This window comes from Polyodon spathula, chromosome 51 (assembly GCF_017654505.1).
Source record: "Polyodon spathula isolate WHYD16114869_AA chromosome 51, ASM1765450v1, whole genome shotgun sequence".
NCBI classification, from domain to species: Eukaryota; Metazoa; Chordata; class Actinopteri; order Acipenseriformes; family Polyodontidae; genus Polyodon; species Polyodon spathula.
This window is the reverse complement of record NC_054584.1, coordinates 1,930,088-1,946,904: the sequence shown is the minus strand read 5'-3', so window position 1 is coordinate 1,946,904 and position 16,817 is coordinate 1,930,088. Positions and strand designations below refer to the sequence as shown.

General features: G+C 48.1%; 1 protein-coding gene across 1 annotated transcript; it reads left to right on the top strand.

Moving 5' to 3' along the window:
- The first annotated feature begins 152 nt into the window (after positions 1–152).
- Positions 153–15,530, top strand: LOC121306947 (pollen-specific leucine-rich repeat extensin-like protein 1). Its single transcript, XM_041238971.1, has 6 exons — positions 153–283; positions 2,062–2,178; positions 3,849–3,927; positions 5,257–5,455; positions 6,428–6,522; positions 11,643–15,530. Exons 1-6 carry the CDS (start codon positions 153–155, stop codon positions 13,161–13,163), a joined length of 2,142 nt encoding a protein of 713 aa, XP_041094905.1. The 3' UTR covers positions 13,164–15,530.
- The last annotated feature ends 1,287 nt before the right edge of the window (positions 15,531–16,817 follow it).

Here is a 16,817-nt window from a genome sequence, read left to right as displayed (position 1 = left end):
CGTTTCTATAGCGATACAAGACCAGAGTGCAGCTCATTGCAGCTCACTGAATGGTTCTTGAATGAAGTGTAAGTGTGTTTTATAGTTGGTATGAATACATACTCTCCCAAACCCTTCCAGCCCGCTGACGTGGTTTTGAATTTGTTTCTAACATGTTTCACAGCAGCGATCTGAGAGCCTTCAGCAATGAAGACCAGCTGCACGCCTGCAGCTGGATCCGGAGCCACTTGGAGGAGCACACAGACACCTGCCTGCCCAAACAGGACGTGTACGAGTCCTACAAGTGAGTGGGAGCCAGGGACAGGGACAGGGGCTGAGAGACGAGTCCTACAAGTGAGAGGGAGCCAGGGACAGGGGCTGAGAGATGAGTCCTACAAGTGAGAGGGAGCCAGGGACAGGGGCTGAGAGATGAGTCCTACAAGTGAGAGGGAGCCAGGGACAGGGGCTGAGAGATGAGTCCTACAAGTGAGAGGGAACCAGGGACAGGGGCTGAGAGACGAGTCCTACAAGTGAGAGGGAGCCAGGGACAGGGGCTGAGAGATGAGTCCTACAAGTGAGAGGGAGCCAGGGACGGGCTGAGAGACAAGTCCTACAAGTGAGTGGGAGCCAGGGACAGGGACGGGCTGAGAGACGAGTCCTACAAGTGAGAGGGAGCCAGGGACAGGGGCTGAGAGTATCACAACCTGTCCGCCTGGCCACACACCCGGCCATGCAAATGTCATGCTTCTGTTTTATACAACATTTAGGACATCTGTACCTTTTGTTGTTCACTTTCAAAAAAGTGGGACTTATCAATGGCCTGCACTTCTGCAGCAATGGACAAAATGTTTGTATCACTTAGAATTTTAGGATTGCGACATGAAAATAAAAAAATAAACTATATCAACATAACTTAGATCTTTTATTTAACATCATGTAATCAAAGAAACTGCAAAATGGTGTTGCAACAGTCTACTGGAAAGCATAATAGTAGTAGTATTTCATGTTAGACTTCGAACTGTCACACTGACTGGGTGCAGCAGGGCTAGTGTGAGTTTCTAACCCTGCTCAAACTACTGACTCCTGATCGTTTCAATATTAATAACAGTAGGCTTCATTGCTGGTAGCTCTGAGCCCCACGGCTGCTGTGTTTCTGATCCTGCTCAAACTCCTGACTCCTGATCATTTCAATATTAATAATAATAAACTTCATTGAGGGGAGTTCTGAACCCCAGGACTGGGTGCAGCAGCAGGGCTAGTGTGAGTTTCTAACCCTGCTTAAACTCCCGGCTCATGATCTTTTCAATATTTATAACAATAGGCTTCATTGCTGGTAGCTCTGAGCCCCAGGGCTGCTGTGTTTCTGATCCTGCTCAAACTCCTGACTCCTGATCATTTCAATATTAATAACAATAGACTTCATTGCTGGTAGCTCTGAGCCCCACGGCTGCTGTGTTTCTGATCCTGCTCAAACTCCTGACTCCTGATCATTTCAATATTAATAATAATAGACTTCATTGCTGGTAGCTCTGAACCCCACGGCTGCTGTGTTTCTGATCCTGCTCAAACTCCTGACTCCTGATCATTTCAATATTAATAACAATAGACTTCATTGCTGGTAGCTCTGAGCCCCACGGCTGCTGTGTTTCTGATCCTGCTCAAACTCCTGACTCCTGATCATTTCAATATTAATAACAATAGACTTCATTGCTGGTAGCTCTGAGCCCCACGGCTGCTGTGTTTCTGATCCTGCTCAAACTCCTGACTCCTGATCATTTCAATATTAATAACAATAGACTTCATTGCTGGTAGCTCTGAGCCCCACGGCTGCTGTGTTTCTGATCCTGCTCAAACTCCTGACTCCTGATCATTTCAATATTAATAACAATAGACTTCATTGCTGGTAGCTCTGAGCCCCACGGCTGCTGTGTTTCTGATCCTGCTCAAACTCCTGACTCCTGATCATTTCAATATTAATAATAATAGACTTCATTGCTGGTAGCTCTGAGCTGCAGGACTGGGTGCAGCAGGGCTGCTGTGTGTTTCTAACCCTGCTCCCATTGCCCTTGTGTCCCCCCTCAGGCGATACTGTGATAACCTGCATTACTGGGCTCTCAGTGCCTCTAACTTCGGGAAGATCATCCGGGATGTCTTCCCCAATGTCAAAGCCAGGAGGCTGGGAGGAAGAGGACAGTCCAAATATCCTTTTACCCCTGCTTGTTCTTTTGATTTGTATTTCTTGTATTTTGGTACTTCATGGTGTTGCCAACCTCACCTCTCAGAGTATAGTATGTATTTTTGTTCCGCTTCTCCTTCGTCGTGAATCCTGTTGATTGTGCGCCGGGTTGCGGGGGCTTTGCTACTCAATTGTTCTTTGCTTCTGACCAAATCCATCTGGAGGTGGAACTATCCAAGCAGAGGAAAACCAAATGAAACATGCCTCAATCAAACCTGAGACTGCCCTATTGGCCCTGGCTGGCTCCGCCCCCCTCTGTCAGAAGCGACTCAGCTGAAGTTGGAGAAGCCTGTTCTATAATTAACAGGATTCACGGTGTTCCAGTGAAGACCCGAATCAGTACGTTGCTCTAAAAGGAGAGTGATTTATTACAGGGTTCTGTGAGCACCTGAAAAATGAAAAGGAACAAGCCTGATTGTATTGCTGTGGTGTTAAAGGGAGGGGTGAGACGATACACTGAGTTTACGATAGATCAGTATCATGATACACAAGCCACCATAGGTCTGTATCACAATACACAAGCCACGATGGATCCATGTCACGATACACAAGCCACGACAGAGCCGTATCGCGATACATGTTTTTTTCATTAAGCAATTTATGACATTCTGCAATTATTTTTTTAATATATATTTATGGGTTTTTTTGTAAGTAGTTTCTCTAAAGGATTGTTAATTATTAAAATACTTAATCCTGAAGAAAATTAATAAATACATTTTATCAACAGATTGGGCTGTATCTTTTACTCCCAAATGCAGGCAAACATACTCTTCTAACCCAAAACACAATCTGTAGGCTGCCCCTGAATGAAACTGCCCGAGTAAAAAAAAAAAAAAAAAAGTTTAAATATTGATGTCTGGGCAAATGAAGACGTTGTTTCAGCTGAGTGATTGCAACGACACGTTTGTTCAGGGTCTGTTTAAGAACAACGGACACTTCTCTCGCTTATTTTCTCCAAATAAATATTTATAAATAAAATTGTTATTTATTCCATTATTATCAGTACTGTAGTAAGGAAAATAAAATGTACTGATACATTAAGTTCATGACATTTATGAATGTTGTAAAACATATATATTAAAACATGAGACAGAATAAATGTTCTAATATAACTAATTTTCTATAACTATAAGTCAGATGCATTAGCGGATTTACAGTGTGCCGCTGTTTTTGTTTCTTTTCTAAGCTGTAAACAAGTTATTGTGTCGTGTTTTGTTTCCGCATGCTTCCTGAAAATGTCTCCGCCCTCAGAAACAAGCAGGCAGTGAAGCTCAATCCCTCCCCTTACAATTCACACTCAGCTACTGGATAATGGAACGAACCCCTTTCTTTTTATTTGCTGATCAATACATGTGACAGATTACAAATGAGAACATAATTTGGCATGTTATTGCTGTATCGCAATACATAACCTACGGATCGTGGATTGGATTGTTTAATAAAAGATTGCGATGCATCGATATTTTGATGAATCGTTACACCCCTAATTAAAGGAGTGCTAGTATTCAAATCTGTGTTAGCATTAGCAGTAATTGAAAGAGAGCGGTGTGCGTCTGTTTTCTCTGGAGCTTGACTGAGTGAATGAATATAGGCAGCCGGTCCAGTAACAGAAAGATCCTTGACTCTGCGTCACGTATTGCTACAGCGGGATCCGGAGGAAGACAGTGCTGAACATGCCTCTGCTTCCCAGTCTGGACCTCAAGAATGACCCAGTAAGAGTGAATACTGCCCCCAGCTCCACTGAGAGACAGTGTCTCGAGTCAGTAAGAGTGATTACTGCCCCCAGCTCCACTGAGAGACAGTGTCTCGAGTCAGTAAGAGTGATTACTGCCCCCAGCTCCACTGAGAGACAGAGTCTCGAGTCAGTAAGAGTGATTACTGCCCCCAGCTCCACTGAGAGACAGAGTCTCGAGTCAGTAAGAGTGATTACTGCCCCCAGCTCCACTGAGAGAGTCTCGAGTCAGTAAGAGTGATTACTGCCCCCAGCTCCACTGAGAGACAGTGTCTCGAGTCAGTAAGAGTGATTACTGCCCCCAGCTCCACTGAGAGAGAGTCTCGAGAATACTGCCCCCAGTCTCGAGTCAGTCAGTAAGAGTGATTACTGCCCCCAGCTCCACTGAGAGACAGTGTCTCGAGTCAGTAAGAGTGATTACTGCCCCCAGCTCCACTGAGAGACAGTGTCTCGAGTCAGTAAGAGTGATTACTGCCCCCAGCTCCACTGAGAGACAGTCTCGAGTCAGTAAGAGTGATTACTGCCCCCAGCTCCACTGAGAGACAGTGTCTCGAGTCAGTAAGAGTGATTACTGCCCCCAGCTCCACTGAGAGACAGTGTCTCGAGTCAGTAAGAGTGATTACTGCCCCCAGCTCCACTGAGAGAGTCTCGAGTCAGTAAGAGTGATTACTGCCCCCAGCTCCACTGAGAGACAGTGTCTCGAGTCAGTAAGAGTGATTACTGCCCCCAGCTCTAGTGAGAGACAGTGTCTCGAGTCAGTGAGAGTGATTCTGTCATCTGCCAGCTCTTTGAATGCTTGGTTTGGATCGTGTGGAGGGTGCAGAGTGGCTGAGCGAGTTGCTCATGGAAGTGCAGAACGGGAGAAGGTTTATAGAGTGATTCTGTCAGCTGCCAGCTCTCTCAATGCTTGGTTTGGATCGTGTGAGGGTGCAGAGTGGCTGAGCGAGTTGCTCATGGAAGTGCAGAACGGGAGAAGGTTTATAGAGTGATTCTGTCAGCTGCCAGCTCTCTCAGTGCTTGGTTTGGATCGTGTGGAGGGTGCAGAGTGGCTGAGCGAGTTGCTCATGGAAGTGCAGAACGGGAGAAGGTTTATAGAGTGATTCTGTCAGCTGCCAGCTCTCTCAATGCTTGGTTTGGATCGTGTGAGGGTGCAGAGTGGCTGAGCGAGTTGCTCATGGAAGTGCAGAACGGGAGAAGGTTTATAGAGTGATTCTGTCAGCTGCCAGCTCTCTCAATGCTTGGTTTGGATCGTGTGGAGGGTGCAGAGTGGCTGAGCCCCGCTGACGCTGTTCTCTTGTGTTGAGCACAGTCGGAGCTGACGGAGCTGGTGCAGACCTACAACAGTGAGGTGACGGAGGCGGCCTGCTCTCTGATCTGCGACTGGGCCGAGCGCATCCTGAAGCGCTCCTTCGACACGGTGGTGGAGATCGCTCGCTTCCTGATCCAGGAGCACATTGTCAACCCTCGCTCCAGCACCGCACACACCATCATGTCTGCCTCTCTCGCCGGTCAGTGCAGCAGCTCTGTGGGGGAAAGTCAGCCTGTACCCTACGAGCATCATCTACTTCATTTATATAATATAGACTACAATAAGAAGCCTTTTCTATAGCTGTATCCATTGCCAGAGCAGCACACTGCAGCCCTCCCTGTCCTGGGTACTGAAGGTTTTATTACACCGAGTCGACGCTGTGACGTTACCATGAATGAAGGTTCAACAGTAGCTTGAGTACAGCTTGGTACAAAGGGAGATGCAATCAAGGGTCCACCTATACCACATTCTGTTGAAAAGCAGTTGAGTTTAGAGCTGCACATACCGATGATTCCATTATTCGGATCAAGCTCTCCACAGGTGAGGGTCATTGCTGTTGATTCCAAGTGAAACAACTGAAGAAGCAGTTGCTTGGATTGCTGTTCTCCACAGAGTCTGGAAAAGCAGCGATCCACACAAACAGCTGTTTCTTCAATCAGCCCAATCGACAGCAGTGACCCTCGCCTGAGTGTCAGACCCTGGTTTCTGTGGGGAGCTCCATCCCAGTGTTTGAATACTCGGGTCGTGCTCTACTAGTTGGATGGAACCAAAAACATGAACTTAACAACATGAGAACATTTTCAGCAGGCAGTGTTATACAAGCAGAGCAAAGCACTCTCTTCCAGTGAACAGTACAGACCCCCACTGCACTCGGCCAGCGGATCTATCTGTTTCACTTTTAAGGTCCCATATAAAAGTTTCTCATAGCAAAAGCAGAGCAAAGTGTAATAAAGCACAGTGAAAGCATGGCAAAGCATAGGCAGACATTGTACAGCACAGAGGTATGGTAGCATGTTAGTAAACATTGCAAACTATGGTAAATACAGAGTGTAAGCATGGAAAGATTTCATAACTCCTGGACCCCTTGTCATGTGCGATTGCTGACATAGTACAGCATAAAAACTCTGCACCTCAGTATTGACATCATCCCTGCCCTCTGTGTGTCCTGAAGGAGGTCCCGCCAAACCCCACAAGGTCGTGAAGAAGACCCTACAGCCCCCCCGAGGCTCTGGAGTCAAAAGAGCTGAGAGTAGCCCTGCAGCACAGGTACCTCCAACTCAGGTCACACAGCACCACACAGCATCACACAGCATCACACAACTCCACACAGCATCACAGAGCATCACACAGCTCCACACAGCATCACACAGCTCCACACAGCATGACACAGCATCACACAGCTCCACACAGCATCACACAGCATCACACAGCATCACACAGCATCACACAGCATCACACAGCTCCACACAGCATCACACAGCATCACACAGCATCACACACACACACAGCTCACACAGCTCCACACAGCATCACACAGCATCACACAGCATCACACAGCATCACACAGCATCACACAGCATCACACAGCATCACACAGCATCACACAGCATCACACAGCATCACACACAGCATCACACAGCATCACACAGCATCACACAGCATCACACAGCATCACACAGCATCACACAGCATCACACAGCATCACACAGCTCCACACAGCATCACACAGCATCACACAGCATCACACAGCATCACACAGCATCACACAGCTCCACACAGCATCACACACACAGCATCACACAGCATCACACACAGCATCACACAGCATCACACAGCATCACACAGCATCACACACAGCATCACACAGCATCACACAGCATCACACAGCATCACACAGCATCACACAGCATCACACAGCATCACACAGCATCACACAGCATCACACAGCATCACACAGCAGCCACACAGCATCACACAGCATCACACAGCATCACACAGCATCACACAGCATCACACACAGCATCACACAGCATCACACAGCATCACACAGCATCCACACAGCCACACAGCATCACACAGCATCACACAGCATCACACAGCATCACACAGCATCACACAGCATCACACAGCATCACACAGCATCACACATCACACACACACAGCCACACACAGCATCACACAGCATCACACAGCATCACACAGCATCACACAGCATCACACAGCATCACACAGCATCACACAGCATCACACAGCATCACACAGCATCACACAGCATCACACAGCATCACACAGCATCACACAGCATCACACAGCATCACACAGCATCACACAGCATCACACAGCATCACACAGCATCACACAGCATCACACAGCATCACACAGCATCACACAGCATCACACAGCATCACACAGCATCACACAGCATCACACAGCATCACACAGCATCACACAGCATCACACAGCATCACACAGCATCACACAGCATCCACACAGCATCACACAGCATCACACAGCATCACACAGCATCACACAGCATCACACAGCATCACACAGCATCACACAGCACACAGCATCACACAGCATCACACAGCATCACACAGCCACACAGCATCACACAGCATCACACAGCATCACACAGCATCACACACAGCACACAGCACAGCATCACACAGCATCACACAGCATCACACAGCATCACACAGCATCACACAGCATCACACAGCATCACACAGCATCACACAGCATCACACAGCATCACACAGCATTACACATCCACACAGCATCACACAGCATCACACAGCATCACACAGCATCACACAGCATCACACAGCATCACACAGCATCACACAGCATCACACAGCATCACACAGCATCACACAGCACACAGCATCACACAGCATCACACAGCATCACACAGCATCACACAGCATCACACAGCATCACACAGCATCACACAGCATCACACAGCATCACACAGCATCACACAGCATCACACAGCATCACACAGCATCACACAGCATCACACAGCATCACACAGCATCACACACAGCACCACACAGCATCACACAGCATCACCACACAGCATCACACAGCATCACACAGCATCACACATCACACAGCATCACACAGCATCACACAGCATCACACAGCATCACACAGCCACACAGCATCACACAGCATCACACAGCATCACACACAGCTCCACACAGCATCACACAGCATCACACAGCATCACACAGCACACACAGCATCACACAGCATCACACAGCATCAGCACACACAGCATCACACAGCATCACACAGCATCACACAGCATCACACAGCATCACACAGCATCACACAGCATCACACAGCATCACACAGCATCACACAGCATCACACAGCATCACACAGCATCACACAGCATCACACAGCACACAGCACACAGCATCACACAGCATCACACAGCATCACACAGCACACACACAGCATCACACAGCATCACACAGCAGCACACAGCATCACACAGCATCACACAGCAGCATCACACAGCATCACACAGCATCACACAGCATCACACAGCATCACACAGCATCACACAGCATCACACAGCATCACACACACACAGCATCACACAGCATCACACAGCATCACACAGCATCACACAGCATCACACAGCATCACACAGCATCACACAGCATCACACAGCATCACACAGCTCCACACAGCATCACACAGCTCCACACAGCATCACACAGCATCACACAGCATCACACAGCATCACACAGCATCACACAGCATCACACAGCATCACACAGCTCCACACAGCATCACACAGCATCACACAGCTCCACACAGCACAGCATCACACAGCATCACACAGCATCACACAGCATCACACAGCATCACACAGCATCACACAGCATCACACAGCATCACACAGCATCACACAGCATCACACAGCATCACACAGCATCACACAGCATCCACACAGCATCACACAGCATCACACAGCATCACACAGCATCACACAGCATCACACAGCATCACACAGCATCACATCACACAGCATCACACACAGCATCACACAGCATCACACAGCATCACACAGCATCACACAGCATCACACAGCATCACACAGCATCACACAGCATCACACAGCATCACACAGCATCACACAGCATCACACAGCATCACACAGCATCACACAGCATCACACAGCATCACACAGCATCACACAGCATCACACAGCATCACACAGCATCACACAGCATCACACAGCATCACACAGCATCACACAGCATCACACAGCATCACACAGCATCACACAGCATCACACAGCATCACACAGCATCACACATCCACACAGCATCACACAGCATCACACAGCATCCACACAGCATCACAGCATCACACAGCATCACACAGCTCCACACAGCATCACACAGCATCACACAGCATCACACAGCATCACACAGCATCACACAGCATCACACAGCATCACACAGCATCACACAGCATCACACAGCATCACACAGCATCACACAGCATCACACAGCATCACACAGCATCACACAGCATCACACAGCATCACACAGCATCACACAGCACACACAGCATCACACAGCATCACACAGCATCACACAGCATCACACAGCATCACACAGCATCACACAGCATCACACAGCATCACACAGCATCACACAGCATCACACAGCATCACACAGCATCACACAGCATCACACAGCATCACACAGCATCACACAGCATCACACAGCATCACACAGCATCACACAGCATCACACAGCATCCACACAGCAGCATCACACAGCATCACACAGCATCACACAGCATCACACAGCATCACACACACACACAGCATCACACAGCATCACACAGCATCACACAGCATCACACAGCATCACACAGCATCACACAGCATCACACACAGCATCACACAGCATCACACAGCATCACACAGCATCACACAGCATCACACAGCATCACACAGCATCACACAGCATCACACAGCATCACACAGCATCACACAGCATCACACAGCATCACACAGCATCACACAGCATCACACAGCATCACACACAGCATCACACAGCATCACACACACACACAGCATCACACAGCATCCACACAGCACACACACAGCATCACACAGCATCACACAGCATCACACAGCATCACACAGCTCACACCACACAGCACACAGCATCACACAGCATCACACAGCATCACACAGCATCACACAGCATCACACAGCATCACACAGCATCACACAGCATCACACAGCATCACACAGCAGCATCACACAGCATCACACAGCATCACACACATCACACAGCATCACACAGCATCACACAGCATCACACACAGCATCACACAGCATCACACAGCATCACACAGCATCACACAGCACCACACAGCATCACACAGCATCACACAGCATCACACAGCATCACACAGCATCACACAGCATCACACAGCATCACACAGCATCACACCACAGCATCACACAGCATCACACAGCATCACACACACAGCATCACACAGCATCACACAGCATCACACAGCATCACACAGCTCCACACAGCATCACACAGCATCACACAGCATCACACAGCATCACACAGCATCACACAGCATCACACAGCATCACACAGCATCACACAGCATCACACAGCATCACACAGCTCCACACAGCATCACACAGCACCTCACAGCTCCACACAGCATCACACAGCTCCACACAGCATCACACAGCATCACACAGCAGCTCACACACACAGCATCACACAGCATCACACAGCATCACACACACACATCACACAGCATCACACAGCTCCACACAGCATCACACAGCATCACACAGCATCACACAGCATCACACAGCATCACACAGCATCACACAGCATCACACAGCTCCACACAGCATCACACAGCATCACACAGCATCACACAGCATCACACAGCATCACACACACACACACAGCATCCACACACACAGCATCACACAGCTCCACACAGCATCCACACAGCTCCACACAGCCCTACACAGCTCCACACTGTTCCACACAGCTCCACACAGCCCTGCACAGCTCCACACAGCTTCACACCGCATCACACAGCACACAGCACACACAGCATCACACAGCATCACACAGCATCACACAGCATCAACAGCTCCACACAGCTCCACACAGCCTCGCAGAACTCCACACTGCTCCACTTTGCTCCACACCGCATCACAGAGCTCCACACAGCTCCACAGCATCACACAGCTCCAGAGAGCTCCACACAGCCCCTCACAGCTCCACACAGCTCTGCACAGCTCTACACACCTCCACACAGGTACCCACGGTTCCACACAGCTCACTGTCCTCTTGGTTTCTCAGAGAGAGAAGGAGAGTGGGGAGAGGTCCGCAGCAGGCAAGCAGCTCCTCTCTGAGTCCTCAGACAGCCCCAGGGCCGGGGGCCGCGATTCGCAGGTGGAGGCCGTGATGAAGCGCTACCCCCAGCTCCTACCGCGTGGACCGGTCCTACAGGAGACACGCTGCCTCCGTGGCTCCCCTCCGACCATCACCATGGCCGCCGCCCCCCTCACCCAACAGCAGGGGGCTCTGCCCGTCTTGATCCTGCCCCCCCTCAGCTACCCCGCCCCCGCCGCCCCGAGCAAGGAGAGAGCCAGCATCATCAGAAGCCGGGGGGCTCCCAAAAGGCCTGCTGATCCCCCCAGTGGAGACACCCCTAAGAGGAAGAGGGGGCGTCCCCGGAAAGCCAGAATGGAAGATGCGGAGCCGCCACCTAGAGGAGTCATCCAAAGAGCCGCGCCGGGGGGACAGACGAGCAACGCCATCGAGGTTGTGATCAAGCACGAACCCTCCGCAGTCATCGCCTCCATCAAAAGCCTGCCTCCCCCGAGTCTCGCCTCCCCCGAAACCCAGCCTCCCCCGAGTCTTGCCTCCCCCGAAACCCAGCCTCTCCCTGGTCCCGACTCCCCCGAAACCCAGCCTCTCCCTAGACCCGACTCCCCCAAAACCCAGCCTCTCTCTGTCCTCGACTCCCCCAAAATCCAGCCTCTCCCTATCCTCGACTCCCCCAAAACCCAGCCTCTCTCTAGCCTCGGCTCCCCCGAAACCCAGCCTCTCCCTAGTTCTGACTCCACCAAAACCCAGCCTCTCTCTATCCTCAACTCCCCCAAAACCCAGCCTCTCCCTAGCCCCGCCTCCCCCAAAACCCAGCCTCTCTCTAGGCTCGACTCTCCCGAAACCCAGCCTCTCCCTAGTTCCGACTCCACCAAAACCCAGCCTCTCTCTAGCCTCGACTCCCCCAAAACCCAGCCTCTCCCTAGCCTCGATTCCCCCAAAACCCAGCCTCTCTCTAGTCTCGATTCCCCCAAAACCCAGCCTCTCCCTAGCCTCGATTCCCCCAAAACCGAGCCTCTCTCTAGTCTCGATTCCCCAAAAACCCAGCCTCTCCCTAGCCTCGATTCCACCAAAACCCAGCCTCTCCCTAGTCTCGACTCCCCCAAAACCCAGCCTCTCCCTAGACTCGACTCCCCCAAAACCCAGCCTCCCCCGAGTCTCACTGCCCAGGGGCGGCCCATAGAGGCGCCACACGGGAATCCCGCTGACCAGGCCAGCCAGAGCAGGGTGGAGGGCCGGGGGCTAGTGGAGGTGATACAGAGGACCCCTACTTATGCCCCGCTTGTCGCGGGCCCGGTGCCGGAGGTGGGAGAGGCTGGGAAATCCACAGAGAAGCCAGCCAACATACCTCCGCCCTCCAGCAGAGCAGAGTCCCAGCCAGCCAGCCAGAGCCCCCGGCAGAGTGGGGCTGGAAAGCAAGGTTCAGAACCCCAGAGCCCTGCCTCGCACCCTGACCTGCCCCCGTCCTCCCAGACCCCCAATCAGGGCTGAGCTGAGCAGCCAGCGCCCAGGGGAAGGGCCACACTGGACTCCCACTGCTTAACCCTCAAACCAGCTTTAGAAACTAATGCTAGTCCTGCACCCAGGCATGGCTTTCAGAACTACTCCCAGTTAAGCACACCAGGAATGGAAATTACTCCTATTGCACAGCAGTGGCACCATTCCAGGTTTTACTACCAGCTTGATTACCCACGGTTTGTGTAGGTGGGTAATTAAAGTAGCAGTAAAACGAGGAATAGGTGAAACTGCTATGCAATGGGAGTCTTATAGTCAGGGGTTGGCTGATGTTAAACTGATAGTAACCCAGCGGAGTTGTATGCTTGTATTCATTCTGTGCAGATTGACCAGGAGCCTGATTGTTCAGACTGCTGGCACCTGGTCATGTCAGTATTCTACCTAATCAGGGAGTTCTGAGCCCCAGGACTGGGTGCAGGATTGGTATGTTTTTAACCCTGCTCAAACCACCTGTTCAGCAGTCTCCAGATGTTATTTTCATTTCTTGTTTTTTTTTTTTTTTTTACATTTGCTATTTTACAGTCATTCTGAGTGGCTCTGGGTGCGACAGTATTGAATTGATATGAGGCTGGCTTATTTGAGAGGCAAATGTTAAGAATGATATTGAATTGATATGAGGCTGGCTGATTGAGAGGCGAATGTTAATAATATTGAATTGATATGAGGCTGGCTGATTGAGAGGCGAATGTTAATAATATTGAATTGATATGAGGCTGGCTGATTGAGAGGCGAATGTTAAGAATAATATTGAATTGATGTCAGGCTGGCTGATTGAGATGCGAATGTTAAGAATAATATTGAATTGATGTCAGGCTGGCTGATTGAGAGGTGAATGTTAAGAATAATATTGAATTGATGTCAGGCTGGCTGATTGAGAGGCAAATGTTCAAAACTCCATGTTGGAGCGACAGAGCCACCCACAGTGATTGCAAACAGCATTGTAAAGGTTAAAGTGACACATTGAAATGCCATTAGAAGGTAGGTACTCTTCATTACGAATGTCAGTCTGTTCTTAATGGAACCATTAAGAGACCGTTATCACACGGCAGAGGAGTGCACACCCCCAGTGATACCAGCATAGGAATCGAACCCCAGTCCCACATTCAAGAGACATTTGCCATTGACCTTACTGACGTTCTTTTGGCATTTTTAAATGTAGTTCAATTGAGAGTTTAATATGGATGGCATTATCTGTTTTTTTTTGTTTTTTTAACAATCACGTCAAATTTGATCAAGATGTTTTTATTCTGGTCGACAGAGGGAGTTGTTTCCCCACAATGACAATAAATCTAACCAAAAAATACCAGTAATACCATTAAGATTGTTTTTCCCACTAGAGGTGAAGTAGACAGTGCATCGTCGTACCTGCTCTTGGGGGTTGCTGAATGGACACTGGTGTGAGGCCAAACTACAGCTCTGGCCAAAAATTTAGCATCACCTGGAGTAGTAGGATTGAGACATAATAAAAAAGAAAACTGCTTTTATTAATCAAAGAAACTACAAAATGATATCGCAACAGTCTACCGGAACCCGTAATAGTAGTCCAGTAGTTCATGTTAGATTTCCACAATGTCACATTTTCTATTCTCTTTTTTCAGATTTTTGTTAAGTATATGGAAGACTCAAAGCGGTGTGTAATTCAGTATGTTAATGTAACATTGTTCAGCAGGTTTCATTTGACTTTTTATAAAGCATAATGAGTTCATTCAATAGGGAGAGGCAAAACCTCTGGCCAGAGCTGTACTGATAATAGAGTTTGCTGCCGGATTCCACACTGTGAATGCGATGGCACAATGTACCTGCAGTAAGGTATATAAGATACTTATTAGTCCTTAGTCCTCTTAACTGTGTAGTACAGGAGACAGCCTTCTTTTTTTAAAAGTGTTGAGGGCTGTGCATTGACCTCAGGAGCTGCTGCTCAGTTCTAGTTGCCTGGCGCAGACACAGGCAGCCTGGATCAGCCAAAGTGTCTTTATATTAGTAAGCGCCATCTATTGCACAGCTTGTGTATTGCCAGCCGTACACAAAAGGATCACCAGGTGGCGCTGGCTCGCCAGTAAAGACACTTTGATCTAGCCTGCGTTGCATGTCTATTTCAAGCAACTAGAGCTGAAAAGCCGCTCCTGAGCTCAGGGGACTCATTATCTGAGTAACTGTAAGTATAAGAACCACTCAGAACGATTGCAACCAGCAATGCAAAGAGGAGAGTAAAAAAAAAACAATGCAATCTGAATCTATTTAAAAGAAATCGCTGCAGATTTATAATGAATTTAAATAAAATATTTTAAAAAAGAGATTCCACTGGCATGTGTATAAATCTTCTGTTGCCATAATTTGAATGCAGTACCAAACGATTCTTTGTATTTAAAAAATATATATAAAACTTAATTATTATTATTATTATTATTATTATTATTATTATTATTATTATTATTATTATTATTATTTTATCATTCTTTTTGAGAAGAAGAATAAAGCTTACTGCGATAATCCCACTCTAATGAGTTAGGGTTCTTTTGTAATTAACCTGTTCTGCCTGAACAGACTGGAATACGATCTGTCCTTCTGGATGATATATTCTGAGCAGACTAGCAGAATACAGGGCTGGAGCCACGTAGCCAGCCTGTGAAACAAGTACAGAACACAAAGGAGTTGCACTGGGGGGTTGCTTCCATCACTCTGAACTCAGAAGCCACGCCTCGGATTTTCGGTGCATTTTTTCGCATCAAATCACCTCTCTAATGATAGGTGTTTGATGCAATACAGAGACTCTCCCAGCAGTGCTGTAAAATCCAGCTGTGGCAGATCAGGGTGTAGACTGATCAAATCAAACCCCAGTGCTCCAACAATCTTGAGAAAGCATGCCTGAACTAATCAAGTTTGTACAGTGAATGTACTGCCTCGTGTACTGGTAGTCCTATCGTGTGTTACTTGAAATGGAAACAGTGACGTAGCAATACTGCAATACAAATATATTACCATTCTGTGATAAACGAGTAGAAGTAATATACCTTAAACTGACCCAGCCCTGTATTAAATCAAAGTCATGCCGGTGCCTTAACCATGGCTACAGCGCCGCCATGACGACTTATTTAATACACTCCTCGGAAACAAACAAAGCCAAGAGCTTTTTACCCGGTCTGACAAAACATGACTGACTCGTTTTTTGAATTGCATTGTCTTTTGATTTAGCTCTTTGCTGTAAATAAAGTGTCTTGCACCTTTTTCTAACAGTTTTTTTTAATGGAATGCGGCTAAAATGCTTGTAAAATCTGATGTACTGCTTTGTGCACTAGTATTTGTGTGATGTACTAACCAGATGCACTAATAGTCATGTGATGTACTAAGTATTTAAGACAGCACTTGTATTAAATGCTTTTGTTTTTTTTTACGTTGCATTTTTACCAAAACATCATTTTTTTTAAACAAAATATGCCAAGGATTGTGACTATATTTTCATAACCCACCCATTAAATGAATAAATACATGCTGTGTGTTTCACTGTGTCGTTGCTGTGCTCGTACAGTGTTACATGAGGACTCTCGTGTATTTCACCGTGTCTTTGCAGTGCTGGGGTGCAAAAAAGTAGTTATTTCTTACTCAAAGAAGTTGCAGTCTAAACTGAATATT

What these genes read in the sequence shown, in the direction of transcription:
- LOC121306947 (XM_041238971.1), top strand. Translation starts at nt 153, where the DNA reads ATGTTTCACAGCAGCGATCTGAGAGCCTTCAGCAATGAAGACCAGCTG. An exon ending in CATGTCTGCCTCTCTCGCCG is followed by an intron (nt 5,456 to 6,427) that starts GTCAGTGCAGCA and finishes TGTGTCCTGAAG; the next exon opens with GAGGTCCCGCCAAACCCCAC. An exon ending in AGAGTAGCCCTGCAGCACAG is followed by an intron (nt 6,523 to 11,642) that starts GTACCTCCAACT and finishes TTGGTTTCTCAG; the next exon opens with AGAGAGAAGGAGAGTGGGGA.